The sequence below is a fragment of the Suncus etruscus genome, chromosome 18, assembly GCF_024139225.1.
Source record: "Suncus etruscus isolate mSunEtr1 chromosome 18, mSunEtr1.pri.cur, whole genome shotgun sequence".
Taxonomy (NCBI): Eukaryota; Metazoa; Chordata; class Mammalia; order Eulipotyphla; family Soricidae; genus Suncus; species Suncus etruscus.
In genome coordinates this window covers 32,351,529-32,368,501 of record NC_064865.1, presented here as the reverse complement: position 1 = coordinate 32,368,501, position 16,973 = coordinate 32,351,529, and the positions used below count along the sequence as shown (strand labels likewise).

The 16,973-nt window shown below is 38.4% G+C and overlaps 1 protein-coding gene and 1 pseudogene across 3 annotated transcripts in view; both read right to left on the bottom strand.

Moving 5' to 3' along the window:
- Positions 1 to 7,344: 7,344 nt before the first annotated feature.
- The window catches only part of NFYA (nuclear transcription factor Y subunit alpha), a 35,228-nt gene continuing 25,599 nt past the window's right edge, over positions 7,345 to 16,973 (bottom strand). For all 3 annotated transcript variants that reach the window (XM_049765402.1, XM_049765404.1, XM_049765403.1), the window contains exons 8-10: positions 16,794 to 16,967; positions 14,431 to 14,532; positions 7,345 to 8,001 (exon numbers count right to left, since the gene is read on the bottom strand). In XM_049765402.1, coding sequence (XP_049621359.1) covers positions 7,948 to 8,001; positions 14,431 to 14,532; positions 16,794 to 16,967 — 330 coding nt within the window. In that variant the 3' untranslated portion in view covers positions 7,345 to 7,947. The remainder of the gene's footprint in view (positions 8,002 to 14,430; positions 14,533 to 16,793; positions 16,968 to 16,973) is intronic.
- Positions 13,011 to 13,123, bottom strand: LOC125996614 (uncharacterized; annotated as a pseudogene).

The window sequence follows — 16,973 nt, the reverse complement described above, 5'->3', positions numbered from 1 at the left end:
GCTGTTCACACTGCATGGCTTACAGGGACCACCCTTGAAGTATTAGCCTACCCTGCCAGCCTTGAACCTGGATATTCAGGAAAGAAGAGAAGCTCAGGACATTAGGATCTAATTTAATGTCTTGACTGTTCTGACCTGAAAAGTGACACTTGGATATGATTGAAATGTCCTGGGGAAGTCCCTGAGACTGATTCCTTTCATTATACCACTGGGATAAATAAACTCTAAATGATGATACATAAATTCTTCATGGGTGCAGGGGAAAGGGCATACCTGATTATTCCTGTCATCTAAAAAGTGAAAACACTCTGGCCCAGGATTTGTGCTGCCCATTCTCCTGCACAACAGTGTTGGGGAGTGGCTTTATCTTGGATCAGAATCTTCCAAAGCAGTATGACTCCACACATACCAACGACCCTCCTCGCTTTCTCAGAATATCTGAACAGGTCGATTCCTTTGCCTCAATCTAGAAATCTTTGGTTTGGGTTCCACACTGTTAATATCTTTGGATACGATCGCCTATCAAAAGAAGGTGGATGATGTTTAAAGGAGACTTTTTGGGGCCGGACAAATGGTGTATGGGTATAGATAGTACAGCAATTGCCTTACACAAACTTTGCCCAGGTTTAATCTCTGGCAAATATGAACCAAAGTATGAGCTCTTAACAATCCATTTTGGGAAGGATAGACCTGAGGTACACAAAGTGTGAGAGGGCTTAACAGACAAGAGTAGGGCAGAAATGAAACTATACAGACATCAAATCTGTTCTTTGACAGAGCAATGGATTTAAGTCTCAGTGGACCTTTATGTTTAGATGCATTTCACAAGTTTCACCAGAACTCACTCCTCAGTGAGGTGGGCGGTCATCTGGCAGCAAGCTCCCTTTGGCTTCAACTATGGTTCCCAACTATGGTTCCCGAGAAGAGTCCAATGAGAAAAGGCTGGTTATGGAAGGTGTGGGGGTAAGGAAAATGGATGGTTACAATGAAACATAAATGAAAGGTGTGGTAAACTCCAAGACTTCTACCAGAATTTATTCTGAAACTGTTCAGTTTGGAAATACTTTTTCATATTGAGATAAGGTGCTCAGAACTCAATTTTATTGTCATTGAAAATTAAGCTAATACAAGCATGTTTGTAATCATGGTGCTTAAATAGATATTAAAAATTAGAGAATTAAGATAAAAGATTTTTTTCTCAAGTGTCCAAAAACAGATGACTGTAAAAGGAAACTTTGATATATATGCACAGTGAATATTAATTTGTTATAAGAAAAGAAAAAAAATCATGTTATTTTCTACTACATGGGTTTAACTGGAGGGTTTCATTCTGAGTAGTCATCTAGAAGGTCAGAGACAAATACAAACTAATTTATCTCTCATGTGAGGTAAAAGAAGTATAGAAAAAAACCAAATAACCAAAAATAACACTCTAAGAATGAAGCTCATTATGTTTGAGAGACTATAGGATATGGGGAGGCTAGGAGTAGGGAAGGTTTTGGGACGATGGTAGAAGAGAAAAACACACTGCCGAAGATTTCTTGAATGCGTAGAACCCTACCATTGGCAATATTATAGAATTGTAAAGCACGGTGACTAAAATAAAATTAATTTAAAAAGAGGCTTTCTTTGTCTGGAGGGCCCTCTTCTTGGTCTGAGCATTAGGAGATAAGATGAAAAAGGATTATGTTCTAGGCCAGGGGTCTTCAAGCTATGGCCCACAGACTACCAGCCTACCAAGGACATTTATCTAGCCTGCCGAGTGTTTTTGCTGCCACTCCTTGTCCTGCTTAGCAGTTGACTCATCCCCGGGCACAGTGCACTTGAGTAGTATGTGCACTGCACTCTACCTGCCCTCCTTTTCTCTATCTCTCTACTTCTCTTAGTCTCTGGCAGCTATCCTTAAATTAAGGCCCCGTGGACTCTATTGTTAGTTTTTTTAAACTACAGTTGAAACAATAGAACAGCGAGTAGAGTGTTTGCCTTGCATGCAGCCATCCTGGGTTCAATCCCCTGCATCCCACATCATTTCCAGAGCCTGCCAGGAGTAATTTCTGAGCACAAAGCCAGGAGTAAGACCCTGAGAGCTGCTGGGTGTGGCCCAAAAACTAAGTCAGATATATATATGGAGAGATAGACAGACAAATAGAGACTATAGTTCAACCATCCAATGGTCTGAGGAAATATGAACTGGCCCCGTTTAAAGTTTGAGGACCCCTGCTCTAGGCTCCAAACCACATAAGTCCAGTGATGTCATCTTCAGGAAGCACAGGATGTACTGTGCTTCCTCTGATAGACTGGGCCTGTTGCAGAACCTAAATTTACTTTTGTTATCTGTGGAGGAAGAAGCTGCCTACCAAACAGCTAAGTCCTCCATTCCCAATAGGTGGTCCTAGAGGAAAAAGTTGGGGTTGGGGGAAGACAGGCATAGGGAAAACCAAAGTCTAACTAGAACCCCTTCAGTGAAAAATGGCCCAAGTCTGAATATATTTGGAACATTGTGGAACCTGACAGAATAGGATATTTAGCAGGACAGGGGAAACAACCAAAGATCATCAATTAAATCAGTGGAGATGAGAAAAAGAAAAATGATCGTATTCCATTATTGTTCTCGCAGAAAGTTTGAAAACATCAACCAAAGTTATAATTAGACAAGTAACTAGTAAAATAGAAATACATCTATCATTTTATGGGCCATACCCTGCAGTGCTCAAGGGTTACTCTTGCCTCAGGAATCACTCCTATAAGGCTCAGGGATCAAACCAGATCACCCACATGCAAGGCAAGTGTCTATTCACTGTACTATCTCTTCAGATTCATGTACAAGCAAAATAACCTGGGCAACCTGGAAAGACAGTTGCTTCTCAACAAAACATTAGATTCAAAATACAACCAACTTTTCAAAAGTGCTTGTCGAAGTAGGCTTGAAAAGGGAAAATTGGAAACACTGGTTGAGGAAAATTGACACCTGGGATATTGGTGCTAGAACATAACATGTCAAACCCAAATATCAATAACTTTGTAAATAACTTTTTTTAAAATAAAATGCTATTTTAAAAAATGTGGAATTAAACTAAATAAATTTTCATGGACGAATTCACATCCATAACAAAAATTAAGTAACTTATTTAAATAATTTTAAGGATAAATACTATGTCAACAAACAAGTACATTCTTTGAAATTATAAGATAACATTAACTTAGTAAAGAAGTGTAAAATATGGAATAAAACTTTGCTCTGCTCCCTCCATCTGAGGCCAGTGGAAAGATGTTTTGAGATATATTCATTGTTATCTTTTAACTGAGTGTTACTTAGGAAGCAATCAGGACTTGGCAGATTGTCACTGCTGAGATGCTAGAGGGTACTCTCTCCAAGTCTCAAGTGCAAAAATTCATTCACATACATCCTTTCAATCTGAAATCTGCCCGTCCCTTTAGTCCCAGGTCTAGGACTTTTCCCATGTGAAAGGGAAGTTATTAATGAAAAACTAAAACTATGTGGAGAACCCTCATTTCAGTCTAACAAATGGTCCAATGAACACCTCTCAAAGCAACTGCAAAAGCACCAACTCTTGGAACAATCACAGGTATACACTGATAGACTAAAAGACTACTCAGTATTGCTGAGGTTCTCAACACCCCATCAAAGGGTAAGATTCCCTGGGTGGCTAACATAAGTGGGGAAGAGAGATGTGTCAGTTTCTAGAAGAAAATCTGCTTCCTCTACCCACCTTGGTCACCCAGGGAAGTACCTGGGAAATTTAGGACCTATACAAACCTGCCATGAGTTCCTGTATGACACTTGCATTCCACCAGGCCTATAAAGACAGTCCTCAATTTGAGTCTTAAATTCGCTTTTTCTGTGTACAGTGAGAGATAATCTCTGCCTGTCATCTGACTCTATGGAGAGCCATAGACTTAGGCTCGAGTGAGGAATCATTATTTGCAGGATAGTCTTAAATCTTACCTGGACCCTTTCAGGTTACCTTTTCCAAAAAGAATTTCAGGAGACAGTGAAGTTAAAATAAGTTTATTGGGGAATAAAGAGAGGAAAGGAGGAAAATAAAAATGCATGCTCAAGAGAACACATACGCTTCTACAGAAGAGAAAAATCCAATACACATCCCGAGTAAGGGTGTGCAAGGCCATTTTCCCAGAATGGAGAAATGAATCTAAAGTATAAAGTATATATAGAGTATGAAAGAAGCATGTGTGCCCTAAAGTATGGAAATACACTCCTCTCAAGAGAGGTGACAGGGGCAGCCTGTACACTCCTCTTACTCGGCCAAGTTACATAGATTTTCTAAGTTGCACCTGAAGGAGTCAAGGAGAGAACAAGTGTAAGTCTGGCAGAACCTATTCTCACTGAGCTGTTAAGGTAGACCAATCTGGCAGCACACAAAGGCCATAGTTGCAGATTTTTGGGGTCACACCTGTGGGGGGCTCAGGGGTTACTCCTGGTTCTGTGCTCAGAAATTGCTCCTGGCAGGTCCAGGGGACCATATGGATGCTGGAATCGAACCCAGGTCCATCCTGCGTCAGCCACTTGCAAGGCAATCGCCCTACCACTGAGCTATCTCTCCAGACCCTGCACAACTGCTTTCTTAGTAACAAATTCATTTTACAAATGTATGCTCTATCTTGTTTGCCTTAAGTAAAATTGCTGGGAGAAATGCTATAGGCTAACATGCACACAGATGTTATGTGCACGGTAAAAGACCTGGGGAGCTTGGGGCCTCAGGTCTGACATGATCTGTAGCGTTTTCCAGAACAATTTCATTCTTGTGGAGCCCTTGGGTACCTCATGTGCACACCATTCCCTAAGCCCTAGGGTGGTTAAGTGGGGGAAGAGTTTACAGTTGATAGTCTTTTCATATTCTTTGCAAGGCCTTTGTACCTCTCCTTGTACCTGGTTTGAAATTCTCCTCTCAATTGTTTTCTGGGCTCCTGAGATGGGTCTTTTGTGTGAAAAGCACCCATGACTGCCCAGTATACTTTACCAGGCCCCCTATCTTATTGCCTGCAACAAAAGGGGGATCTGGAATACATGCCTTTCATGCCCAAGGCTGAGTATGAATTTTACTGGTGTCTTTCCCACTAAAATGGAAAGAAATTTTTTCTTCAATTTCTATTTTTAACACCTATTCAAAGCCATTTTATTTACTAAGAAAATGGTAAATTTTACTCCTAAGATTATCCTGCCACTTTCATTGGCAGGATCATATATAATCAACAGTTATAAAAAAGTCCTCCAGCTGAGTGGGACCTGAAGGGTCTGAAGAGCTTATGGGCAAATAAACGCAAGGATTCTACAACCCTTGTCTAGAGATTACCACTTCAAAGGTGAGATTGGAATTCCAAAGGAATGAGTTGGAGGGGGAAAGTCACTAATGTAGAGTTTTCAGTAACCATGTCCTCTCTATTGAGAAACTCTGGTATCTCATACCTTCCTTATCACACGTGAACCCTCCTGTATTGCTCTAGTTTAAAAATGTATAGCTGTCACCAAGCTTTGATCTTATCTCCTACTAGTCTATTTGACGTTACCTTTGTCCATTCATCCAGTCTAAAACAATAGTGACAGAAACCTCCCATCCCCAAAGCTCTTAGACAATCATGAACTAGAATTCAGGCTATGTGTACTCCTCAAAATTCAAACCAATTCTTAAATGTTTTTATAAATTTATTTTAAAAAATAACAATTGCAATGACATCAATGATCAATCACCTGTACTTCCCCTATTGCTGGGGAAAACTATATAGTTGGGTTCCAAAGGAAAATCAAAACATTATCATCAGGCACCCCATAGCCAGAAATTGCTGTTGGTCCAGAGGTATAGACACTGACATGTCCAATGTACCAGTGCAATTAAAATATATACATTTATAATTATCTTGCAAATAATAGCACAAGAAGTGAAATAACTATACATTTAAACAATTATTCACTCATCCATTCACTCTTCCTGCATCTAAGAAGTCATCACTACTAATGCCTTTAGAATAAACAAATAAAAGAATGTCCAGTAACAAAGAAAACAACCCAAACCTCAATCTCCCACTTTGAGGTCATAATGGTATAGACTCACAATGAAAGGTCTGAAGTACACCAATACAATGAAAAGGAATCTTTTCATTACAAACAAAACTCAAACTCATGGGGGAAAAACTTGCAACAAGGAGGCTGGCATTACTATGTACAGACTTACACAAATAAATATCATTTTAGAACTATTGGCTTAAGTCCTAGAAATTGGGTATGAGGAACTTCTTTCTGAATGCATCCTAGAATCCTAAATGAACCAGGGGATATAAATCCCTATCATCTAAAAACTTGGGACTTCCTGAAGTTAGTATGTGAAATGCATGCGAAGAGCCAGAAATTTCTAATGAGCCCACCAAAAGGTTACAGCTTCTCTTGATGCAAAAACTTTCTGCATCCTTTGCATAGCTCTGCATCTTTATTTCTACCATTAAAATGACCCCTTTGTTTTTCTTCAGATTTCTTTCCTCTATTAATACAATTATAAATGAAATAAAAGAGCAACTTATTAATTAAATCAAATCCTAATGTTCTTCAAAAGAAAGGATTCCCTTGTGTTCATAGAAGGCAGCAGCTTTCCTAACAATACCATCCTTGTTCTCCCAGTGCAGCATCTAGAAACGATGTCGGAGGCACAATCAGTTCTGGGAACTGTGAGCCAGATCCTTATCCAGATCTCTATTTTTTAATCTATGACTTATCCCCAGAATATGGATGCTATGTAAAAACTTTCTCAACAAGGTTTGTGAAAAAATGGAGAGAAAAAATGGCAACTGGCATCAAAGATTGAGCTTCTATATTTGTTTCCTGGGGCAAGCACAAAAGGGCCACGGGGTCAAGAAGCAAATCCCACGTCAAGCTCTACCTGAAACATGTCAAGACAGGTTAGGTTAACAGTGCTTTCCAGAAATTGTAAGGAACAAAATATCACTGTTCTCCCTTTTCGTGCTTATACAAGGGTTGACTGTAAATGTAAATTATTCTCTTCATTTCACTGATCTTTTCCAGGCACCCACTCACTGAAGAATCATGCTATGACAACATGTAGGTATTTATACTACTCTCCTCTACATTGATACTCCCATGAACCCATCTATTCCCCAAATGCTATCACAAAGCATGTTCTTTATTTATGATTCAATACTCTCTAATTGTCTTAAATGTTACCACAGCAAGATTTATGGTCCAAGTGACCTATCTTAAGACAAAAAAAGATCACAACTCATAAACATTTAAAAAAAATTAAGTGATATTCGAGTCTTTTATCATTCTTCTCAGAGTTAACATTTCCTTTGTTGGCATAAAAAAAAAATCACCATCTTATCATTTGGGCAGACGGATTCTTATTAGTACCACAGATCAAATGAATGTATCTCAGTTAATTTATTGTTTCTATGAGATAAACTCCCTTGCCTGGAAGCCATCTCTGAATACAAACTGTCTATTCAGTTCAGTTAGTCCGCCTGAGAGCCCTCAATGGAGGGACAGATGATATTTATAGATTCCAAGAGAAGGAGTGGGCTGCAGCTTCCCTGACTGCAGTTTAGGTTGAGGTGGTTTCCCCCTTGCTGAAATAGTTGACTGGCTTCACCAGTCAACATTAATTGCTGTGTTTATTACTGCTGGGTTGGCATGGGTCCCTTTTCATCATCCTAATCCTTGAAATGTCAATGTCATCAACAGTCTGAAATAGGTCCTGACTCAAAGTGTGAGACAAAGGCTTGCCAACTTCAACTGCAATTATAATACTGAGCCACTTATTAAAAACTAAGTGTTTTCTGTCCTATGAAAAAGGGCAGAATGTGATCATCAGCGTTCCACTGGAAGAGTTGATCAGTTTCCTGGAACAGTGGGAAGCAGTGGTGAGAAACATGACTTGACTAAGTTCATCCCAGGCCCCGGGGTTAGGACACTCGAATGATCTGTGTCATTGCTTCTTCATCTGCTTGGTTTGGATCCTAGAGACAAAGAAAACACAAATATTATAAAAGCAACCCAGATCTCCTGCCTCAAATACAATAGAATACACCAGTTTTCCCAAAGGCCTACAATACACCTAACAGTTATAATGAATTAAAATTTAATCAAAATATAAAGCATATGTACACTTCAATCTTAAAAGGACTGCAGGTCTAATCTAGCACTCTACAACCAAATACTCCAGAGTTGATAGTGTATCTATTTCCTACACACCTCTGTTGTATATCCTATACCCTTGGGTTAAAGGATATGTAGGTGGGTAATAAAAAAGACTTATAGATATATAATGTCAACCAGAAATTTTATGTTCTTCTTTGATAATCATATTTAAGTACTGGAGAATGACACAGAAATTTACTATATCCCTTCTATAAGTATGCTTGGAGCTTAAATGAATAAAGTGATTTTCAGGACTACATACAAAATTTAGCCAGGAATCCAGCAATCTATTTCCTGCCCAGGAATCTATTTCTTGACTCCCATTTAATTTTCTATTTGAACTTGTATCATTCCTTAGAAGCTTTAAAACAATCAGTAATCAACCAGTAATTTTAAAAGTTTCAATAACCAGGCTTTCAGAAAAACTCAGATTTCAGAAGTTGGGAGAAGCAGAGTTGTATCTTAAATAAATGAATATAAACAGTAAGAACTATCATCATGCACTAAGTGTTGTGCAAATTAACTGTCTAAGTCATTTACTACCTTAAATATACATAATATTCCTCTGAAGAACTGGATCATTCTATATTATAGTGGAAGAAAAAGGCTCAAATACAGGTTAAATAACTTCAAGGTTACACTGTTATAGCACCAATAATTAGGAAAATCCCTGGCATAGTATGTTATACTGCATGAACAAATGACAAGAAAGGAAGAAACTCTCAATTTTCAGGCAAAAATAAAAGTACCAAAGGATTAGTTAGAACTCTTATATGCAGTTCCTGAAAGAATCCTACTCTATCAGAAAGGGTAATGAGACAAAGCTGCTTTGATATTTCACAGAAAAGAAGAACTAGAAACCATCTATGAGTAAACAACTGCAATGACTAAAACACGACCTTTAAAAAGCCCTATTATGCAATGGCACAAATGGAATATCTTCATAATCAGCAAACATTTATAGTTTGTTCTGGACTAGACAGTATGATATCCAAATACTATAAATACAACAGAGCACAATACAATTTTCTATTCCCTGCACAGTGTCTATGGCAGTGGTCCTCAAACTATGGCCCGCGGGCCACATATTGTATTTGTATCTGTTTTGTTTCTTCATTGCAAAATAAGATATATGCAGTGTGCATAAGAATTCATTCATAAGTTTTGTTTTTACTATAGTGAGACCCTCCAATGGTCTGAGGCACAGTGAACTGGCCCCCTGTTTAAAAAGTTTGAGGACCCCTGAGAGAAAGCCAACACACATGTTTACAAATAATTCAATTGTGACTACACTATATAAAGAGACCTGAATCCATAAATCAGGGGTCTCAGACTCGTGGCCCGTAGGCCACAAACGGCCCTCCATACAACATTTTGTGGCCCTGCCCTAGAGGAATCTTTTTTTGTTTTGTTTTGTTTTGTTTTAGTTGTTTGGGTCACACCCCCCAATGTTCAAGGCTTACTTCTGACTTTGTACTCAAGGATCACCCCGACTTTGCCTACTGCAGCCCCCAGGTAAATTGAGCTTGAGACCCCTGCCATAAATAAATAACAAAAACAAGCAACTTCATAAAATAATAAGAGAAAGAGATGAGCCAAAACTTCCTAAAAGACATACAGGTGGCTAGTAGGTATATCACCAGGAAATTCTGAAGGAAAGATTAGGAATCATTAGGGAAATGCAAATCAAAACGTCAATTTATATCAATGAGACTGGCACACAACAAAGAACTACAATTGGCCAAGAGGTACAGGAAAAAATGCTCCAAATTGGGGAGATAAAAATCAAAGCCATGAGGTATTATCTCATATCACAGAAACTGGCACATATCAAAAAGAACAAGAACAACCAGTGATGTCATAAAGGGACTCTCATTCACTGCTGCTGAGAATGCCAGCTTTTCTGTACAGTAAGTACACTCCTCAATTAACTAGAAATTGAGCTTTGATTTGACCCAGCAATTGCTAGATAAAAAACTATGGTGCGTATACAAAATGGAATATTACTTGGCCACAAGAAACAATAAATCCATGCCATTTATTGCTACATGAAGGGACCTGGAGAGTGTCATGCTGGGTGAAGTCAGGAAAGGGACCATATGAAGTGATCTCTCATGTGATATATAGTGAAACATAATGGTAGAATAATAAGGGCCAAAGATAATGGAATTGTTGAGAATGAAAACTGGTATTAAGTAGGAAACATGTCACTGGAGGGGCCTGGGAGATGAGAATGGATAGGGAGATGATGCTGAAGATGGTGAAGTGTTATGTCTAAAGTCCTAACAGCAACATAATGTAAATTACAGTGCAACAGCTTATAAATATTAGAAAAGCACTCCTTGTTGAGGCGGACTGGTACATGGAAGGCAACTGCAAGGATAGGGAACTAGTGAAGAGAGGCACAAATTGATGAAGGGACATTGTTCAACAGCATATGCCTAAAACGCAATCAGAAATCACTTAATTTTTGGTGACTACAAACTTTTAAAAAGGAAACAGAAGGATCACCATGAGATGTACTGTTCACAAAGTGGGTAATACCACCCCTTGTAGGCAATGGACCAGTCATGGAATGGAGTTCCTTTCATATACTCTAAGAAATTAGACTTTCAGGTGGCAATAAATGGGAACAAGTATGGAAGAGACCAGAATATGAAGCAGAATATTAACCCAAGGAAAAGGAAAAAGAATTAGGCAAAGCTGGAAACAGCACATGAGACTATATTTTAGAGGAAAAGCACAGAGAGCATCTCTACTAATTGGACAATTTAACCAGAAACCCTCCACCATACCAGAAGGCAACCTCTACATCTCCTCCTTAGTTACACAATTCTCACACATTTCCTGGCATGTTTTGAAAATAGGTAGAGAAGAAAAAAAGATCAACTTTACTGTCAAATGTCCAATCCCTCAATTTCCCAGGGAGACTTAACCTCAAACATTTACCCCTTAACTTAGTGGGTACACAGCAAGCATAATGGTGAAGATGAAGTAAAACCAGATTGAATAAGTGAAAATAGTAACAAGATTCTATCAGTACCAAACCATTTCTGCAAACTCAGAATGACTTTAGTAAAACCATGTTGTGCAAGTTTAATTAATTTAAGGAAAGGGGGTAGTAAGCAAAGCACAAGAAATTCTAAGACTAAAATAAGGAAATTATATTCAAAAGTCACAAAAGTGAAAAGTACAGCTGGCGATAAAAAGACAAATAAGCAGGGGACGGGGAGATAGCATGGAGGTAGGGTGTTTGCCTTTCATGCAAAAGAACAGTGGTTCAAATCCCAGCATCCCATGGGCCTGGTAGGAGCGATTTCTGAGCATAAAGCAAGGAATAACCCCTGAGCACTGCCAGGTGTGACCCCCCCCCCCCAAAAAAAAAGACAAATAAGCAAACAAACACCTCTCCTGCCACCACCATCATAGAGGGTTAGGGCAGGAGAGTAACAGAAGCTGGAACTACCAGATGAGATGCATCAACTCTAGAAAACAAATTTGAAAGAAAATAAACAGCAATGAGTGTAAGAGGCAGAATATAACACACTATCACTGGAGTCCCCGAGAAACAGAAAGGCAAATTCAATGAAGAAATACTAAATAAATTATGGGTAAAAATCACAAAGGGTCTCAAGAAAAACAGATCAAATACAAACGGGGCTGGCGAGGTAGCGCTAGAGGTAAGGTGTCTGCCTTGCAAGCGCTAGCCAAGGAAGGACCGCGGTTCGATTCCCCGGTGTCCCATATGGTCCCCCCAAGCCAGGGGCAATTTCTGAGCGCTTAGCCAGGAGTAACCTCAGCATCAAACGGGTATGGCCTAAAAAACCAAAAAAACAAACAAACAAACAAAAATACAAACACTAGTGAAGGAATTGGTATTAGAACAATGGCCTAAAACCAATGATAAATGTCTCTAATTCATGGTGATTCTATAAAAAAAAAAAAAAAAAAAAACCAAAACCCCCAAAGGTACTTTATAATGAAAATGAAAAAAGTCCCAGATCCACTGAAGGATCACTCCTGGTAGGGCTCAAGGAACCATATTGAGTGCTGGAGATCAAACCTGGGTTGGTCACCTGTGAGGCAAGTGCTTGCCTACTATTTCATGTCCATGGCCCCATATTTTAACATAAAGCATGTATTTCCTTAAGATAAAATACTTTTATTCTTTATACCTAATCAAAGATGGTCCCTGAGTATTTTATTTTTCCTCTCCTAAAAACGTGCACTAATTTATCCATTTCATGTTAATTTTTTTTAATTTTTCAAATACTATAAAGTTATAAAAAGTTACAAAAAGAAAAGGTATTTCACCTTCATCTAGTGTGATTGTTACCATCTCCATAACAAAGACCTATTACATAACAAATTAAGGGAGAAACAATTGGATAGTCATTAAAAAGGGTAATTTTGTCTACAGAATAAAGCCTACATTTAGCAAGACACTGGTAGAGGGAAGAGAGGGCTGTTGATGGGTGTGGTGTTGGATATTACTGTACAACTTAGTACACAAATAAAATGATTAAAAAGGGGGAGACAACTCTAGATTTATTAATTAGGTATAGGGACATGTGATGATCAGATGAGCAATTAAGTTTAAAAAGAAAACAGAAGTTCATTTGTTAGGGTTTTTTTTTTTTTTTTTTTTTTTTTTTTGGTCACATCCAGTAACTCTGGAGTTACTCCTAGCTCTGCACTCAGGAATAACTCCTGATGGTGCTCAGGGGATCATATGGGATATCGAGGATCAAACCAAGGTAAGCAGCATACAAGGTAAGAGACTTAACCACCATGCTATCACTCTGGCCCTCCCGTAAGTTCCTTTGTTAAATGTTCCACATATTAAATGTCAATATGTAGGATATAAAGAAACATAGAATGTCAATATGATACAATTGGCAGATACTACACTTGATCTGAGCCAAAAGGCCAAGAAGCCATAATCAATTAACAAAACTAGAGGTAAAAACTTGTATCAGAACTGACTGCTTATAGGAGGTACAAAGTGATATAAAGGAATTCCCTTTCAGTAACAGTATTAAAAGTGCCTAAAAGGAAAATAGGGAGGGATAGATGGCAGGTAATGTACAATGGTGAAGGGACAATTGAAATATTGTATTACTAAAACTCAACCATAAATAACTTTGTATCTATGAATCACAGTGATTAAGAAAAAAGCAGGACACTATAGACTTAGGATTATTTTGTCAGTGTTTAGATTCCAATTCTAAAGATTTTAAATATTTTAAAATTCAAACACTTCTAAATATTTCACTATAGACAAACCATTTAGCCTCCCCAAACCTCAGTTTCAAAAACGGCAATAGTAATTCTTAGCCTATGGCTGTACGTTTCAATAAAGAAAAAGAAAAGTCTCATGAAAGTACAGTGGCTAGGGGCTGGCGAAGTAGCACTAGAGGTAAGGTGTCTGGTGGCCTTGCAAGCGCTAGCCAAGGAAAGGACTGCGGTTCGATCCCCCGGCGTCCCATATGGTCCCCCCAAGCCAGGGGCAATTTCTGAGCGCTTAGCCAGGAGTAACCCCTGAGCATCAAACGGGATTGGCCCGAAAAACCAAAAAAAAAAAAAAAAAAAAAAGATAGTACAGTGGCTATGGCTAGAGAAATAACATGAGAGTTAAGGTGCTTGTCCAGAATGAGGCAGACCTCTGAGTCAATCCCTAGCACTACATATAGTCCCTTGATCACTGCCAGGAGTGATCAATGAGCTCAGAACTTGGAGTAAGCTTTGAGTACAAGGGTATGGCCTAAAAACAATACTAACATGACCTCAAGCCAAAACAAAATAAAAATACAAAGGCTGTACAAAGTACATACCGAAAGAGTTAGCTATCATTTCTGGTATTATTACATTAAGAGAATAAAACCCATTCTTTTAAACAAATGATGCAAAGGAATCAAAGACACATTTAATAGCAAAATCAGTTGTCCAGGTAAATAAATAAAAAAAAATGGCAAGAAGACTCAAGAACTTCCTTAAAATAGAAAACCTAAAAAATAGAAAAGAAGGAGCCAGAGAGATAGCATGGAGGTAAGGCATTTGCCTTGCTTGCAGAAGGATGGTGGCTCAAATCCCGGCATCCTAAATGGTCTCCTGAAAAATCGCTGAGCCTGCCAGGAGTGATTTCTGAGCACAGAGCCAGGAATAACCCCTGAGTGCTGCCGGGTGTGACCCAAAATCCAAAATAAAAAAAAAAAAAAAAAAAAAAAGAAAGACCTAAATATTCTAACCTGCATATTGGGACTATCCTTTTCCTTTGGAGAGAAAAATCGTCCCCCTTCACCACGTTTCCGTGCCATAGCATGACGATGTCGAGACTCGTGCAGGTATTTCTAAAATAAGAGAAATAAAATCAATTATTAACCAGGATTTGTGTAATATGACCTAAAGCTCAAATCCCACCCTCCAAAGTGTAGGGCAAAGCTGGGGAACAGCTCAATAGGTAAAGGACATGCCATGACTCATCTCCCTGAATCACAAAAAAGGTTATGGTCAATATCCCTAGGGTATTAAGACCAAACAAAAGTTTTGTGGAAAATACTAAATGATAGCTACTCATATAGAGTATTATCGTATACACAGGTAAAATCAAAACTAAAGAGTAGCAGAGAGCAGCTTACTTACTGCCTGCTTCCTGTTTTCCAGTGGCTTTTCCAGACCAGCCAATTAACTAGTCTAGGAGCCCTGAAACAGGATTGCACCCTGAAGCCTCAGCATAGCTTCCTCTTCAGATGGGCTTCATTTGCCTTCTTGCCATTCTACTTATGTGACTGTGACATCTCCCTTTTCATTTCTAAATTGGTTTAATAGGGTTCTTTCTTTACGAGTCTTGCTAGAGGTTAACCATTTTTTTTATATTTTCAAAGAACCAGTTGTTAGGGGGCAAGACACAAACAGACATTCCCTCAAAGACATATAGATATATGAAAAAAAAATTCCTCTGTATCACTTATTAAGGAATGCAAATATAACAATAAAAAAAATCATCTCATACCAATGAAAGTGGCATAGCACAAAGATTTAAAAAGCAAAACAAAAAACAAGTTCTGGTATGACATGTGGAGAAAAAAGGAACCCTCATCACTGCTGGTGGGAATGTCCATTGGTCCAACTTTTGGGGGAAAAAAAAAATAAGAAAGCTTCTCAAAAAGTTAGGAACTAAACTTTCAGCTGTCTTAGCAATTCTATTTCTTGGTATCTAACCCAAAGGCCCCAAACATGAATCAGAAAAGACATTTACACTCATATGCTCACTGCAGAACTATTCATGATAGCCAAAATCTGGAAATAACTCATGTATCCAACAGCTAACTACATAAAGAAACAATGGTACATATACAGAGTGGTTTACTACTCAGCTATTATAAAAGGCAAATCATGCAATTTGTTGCTATCTGGATAGGTGTCTAGAGTATCATGCTGAGTAAAGCTAGTCAGGAGGAAACAGACAGGGGCTAGAGAGATAGCATGGAGGTAGAGAGTTTGCCTTGCATGGAGAAGGTCAGTGGTTTGAATCCTGGCATCCCATACGAACCCCTGAGCCTGCCAGGAGCGATTTCTGAGCAGAGAGCCAGGAATAACCCCTAAGTGCTGCCGGGTATGACCCAAAAACCAAGAACCAAAAAAAAAAAAAAAAAAAAAAGGAAGGAAACAGATACAGATATCTTTCTCATAAGTAGGATATAAATAAACAAAGAGGGGAGAAGGACTGTTGGAAACTGTTAAAAGAAAATTGAAATTGAGAACCTGTCTTCAGTAAGCTTAACATAGGTAGGAAAGGGAAAAGGATGAGGGTGAAATTAAATCAATGATAGAAGTGAATATTCTAGTAGAGGGTACTATACTGACATGTTTTATACATGAAATTCTTCAGCACAGTATTGTAAACTAAGGTTTCTAAAACTGAGGTAAATTTAGGCGATGGGGGAAGACCCACATCTGGATGCATTCTGGCTGTGTGCTCAGAAATTACTTCTGGCAAGTTCGGGGAGCATATAGGATCGAACCCGGGTTGACTGTATACAAGGCAAATGCCCTACTCACTGTGCTATTGTTCTGGCCCCTAAAATGTGGTTGCCATTTTTTTAAAGTTCCTAGAGTCATTTACAAATGGGTATTGCTTATATAATTATCAGACTAATGAGATATTATTAAGTCCCTAGATTTTTTTCTTGAAATATAGGTACATTTCTTGTTCACCTCTGCTCTTATACTAGTGCCCAAGGAGGTCTTTGAACTATGGCACACAGAATATCAAAACTGGAGAACATATTTTGAGTATTGTGACAATGTGGTATCTCAGGACAACTAATTTTTTCTTCACCAATTTTATACAAAAAAACAAACAAACAAACAAATAAAAAACCCACAAAAATAAAATAAAAACCCTCAAAGCCTTATTTTAAGCTACAGAGTTGTAAATGTAAATAGTTTCCAGCTGCATAGAACAGTTAACATGAAAACTTACACGAAAGGTAACAGGTATCTAATACTGTTTGCTTAGAAGATACTCAAAAAAGCAAGTTATTAAAAGACTTTTTCAGAAGTGGATCTACGTTGTTCTCTTACTATATATTTGCAATGCTATACATACCCTTCTTTCCTTTGGAATTTTTCCTTCTGCCTCTAATTTAGCCCGCGCTTGTCTCCTTTTCAATATACGGTGGTACTGTTTAGCATTTACATAGAGAGGCTCTTCTTCAAGCATCTCTGCTCCAGGCAGAGGAATTCGTTGGATAGCAGGTACTGAGCCAGCACCAGGCACCATCTTTGT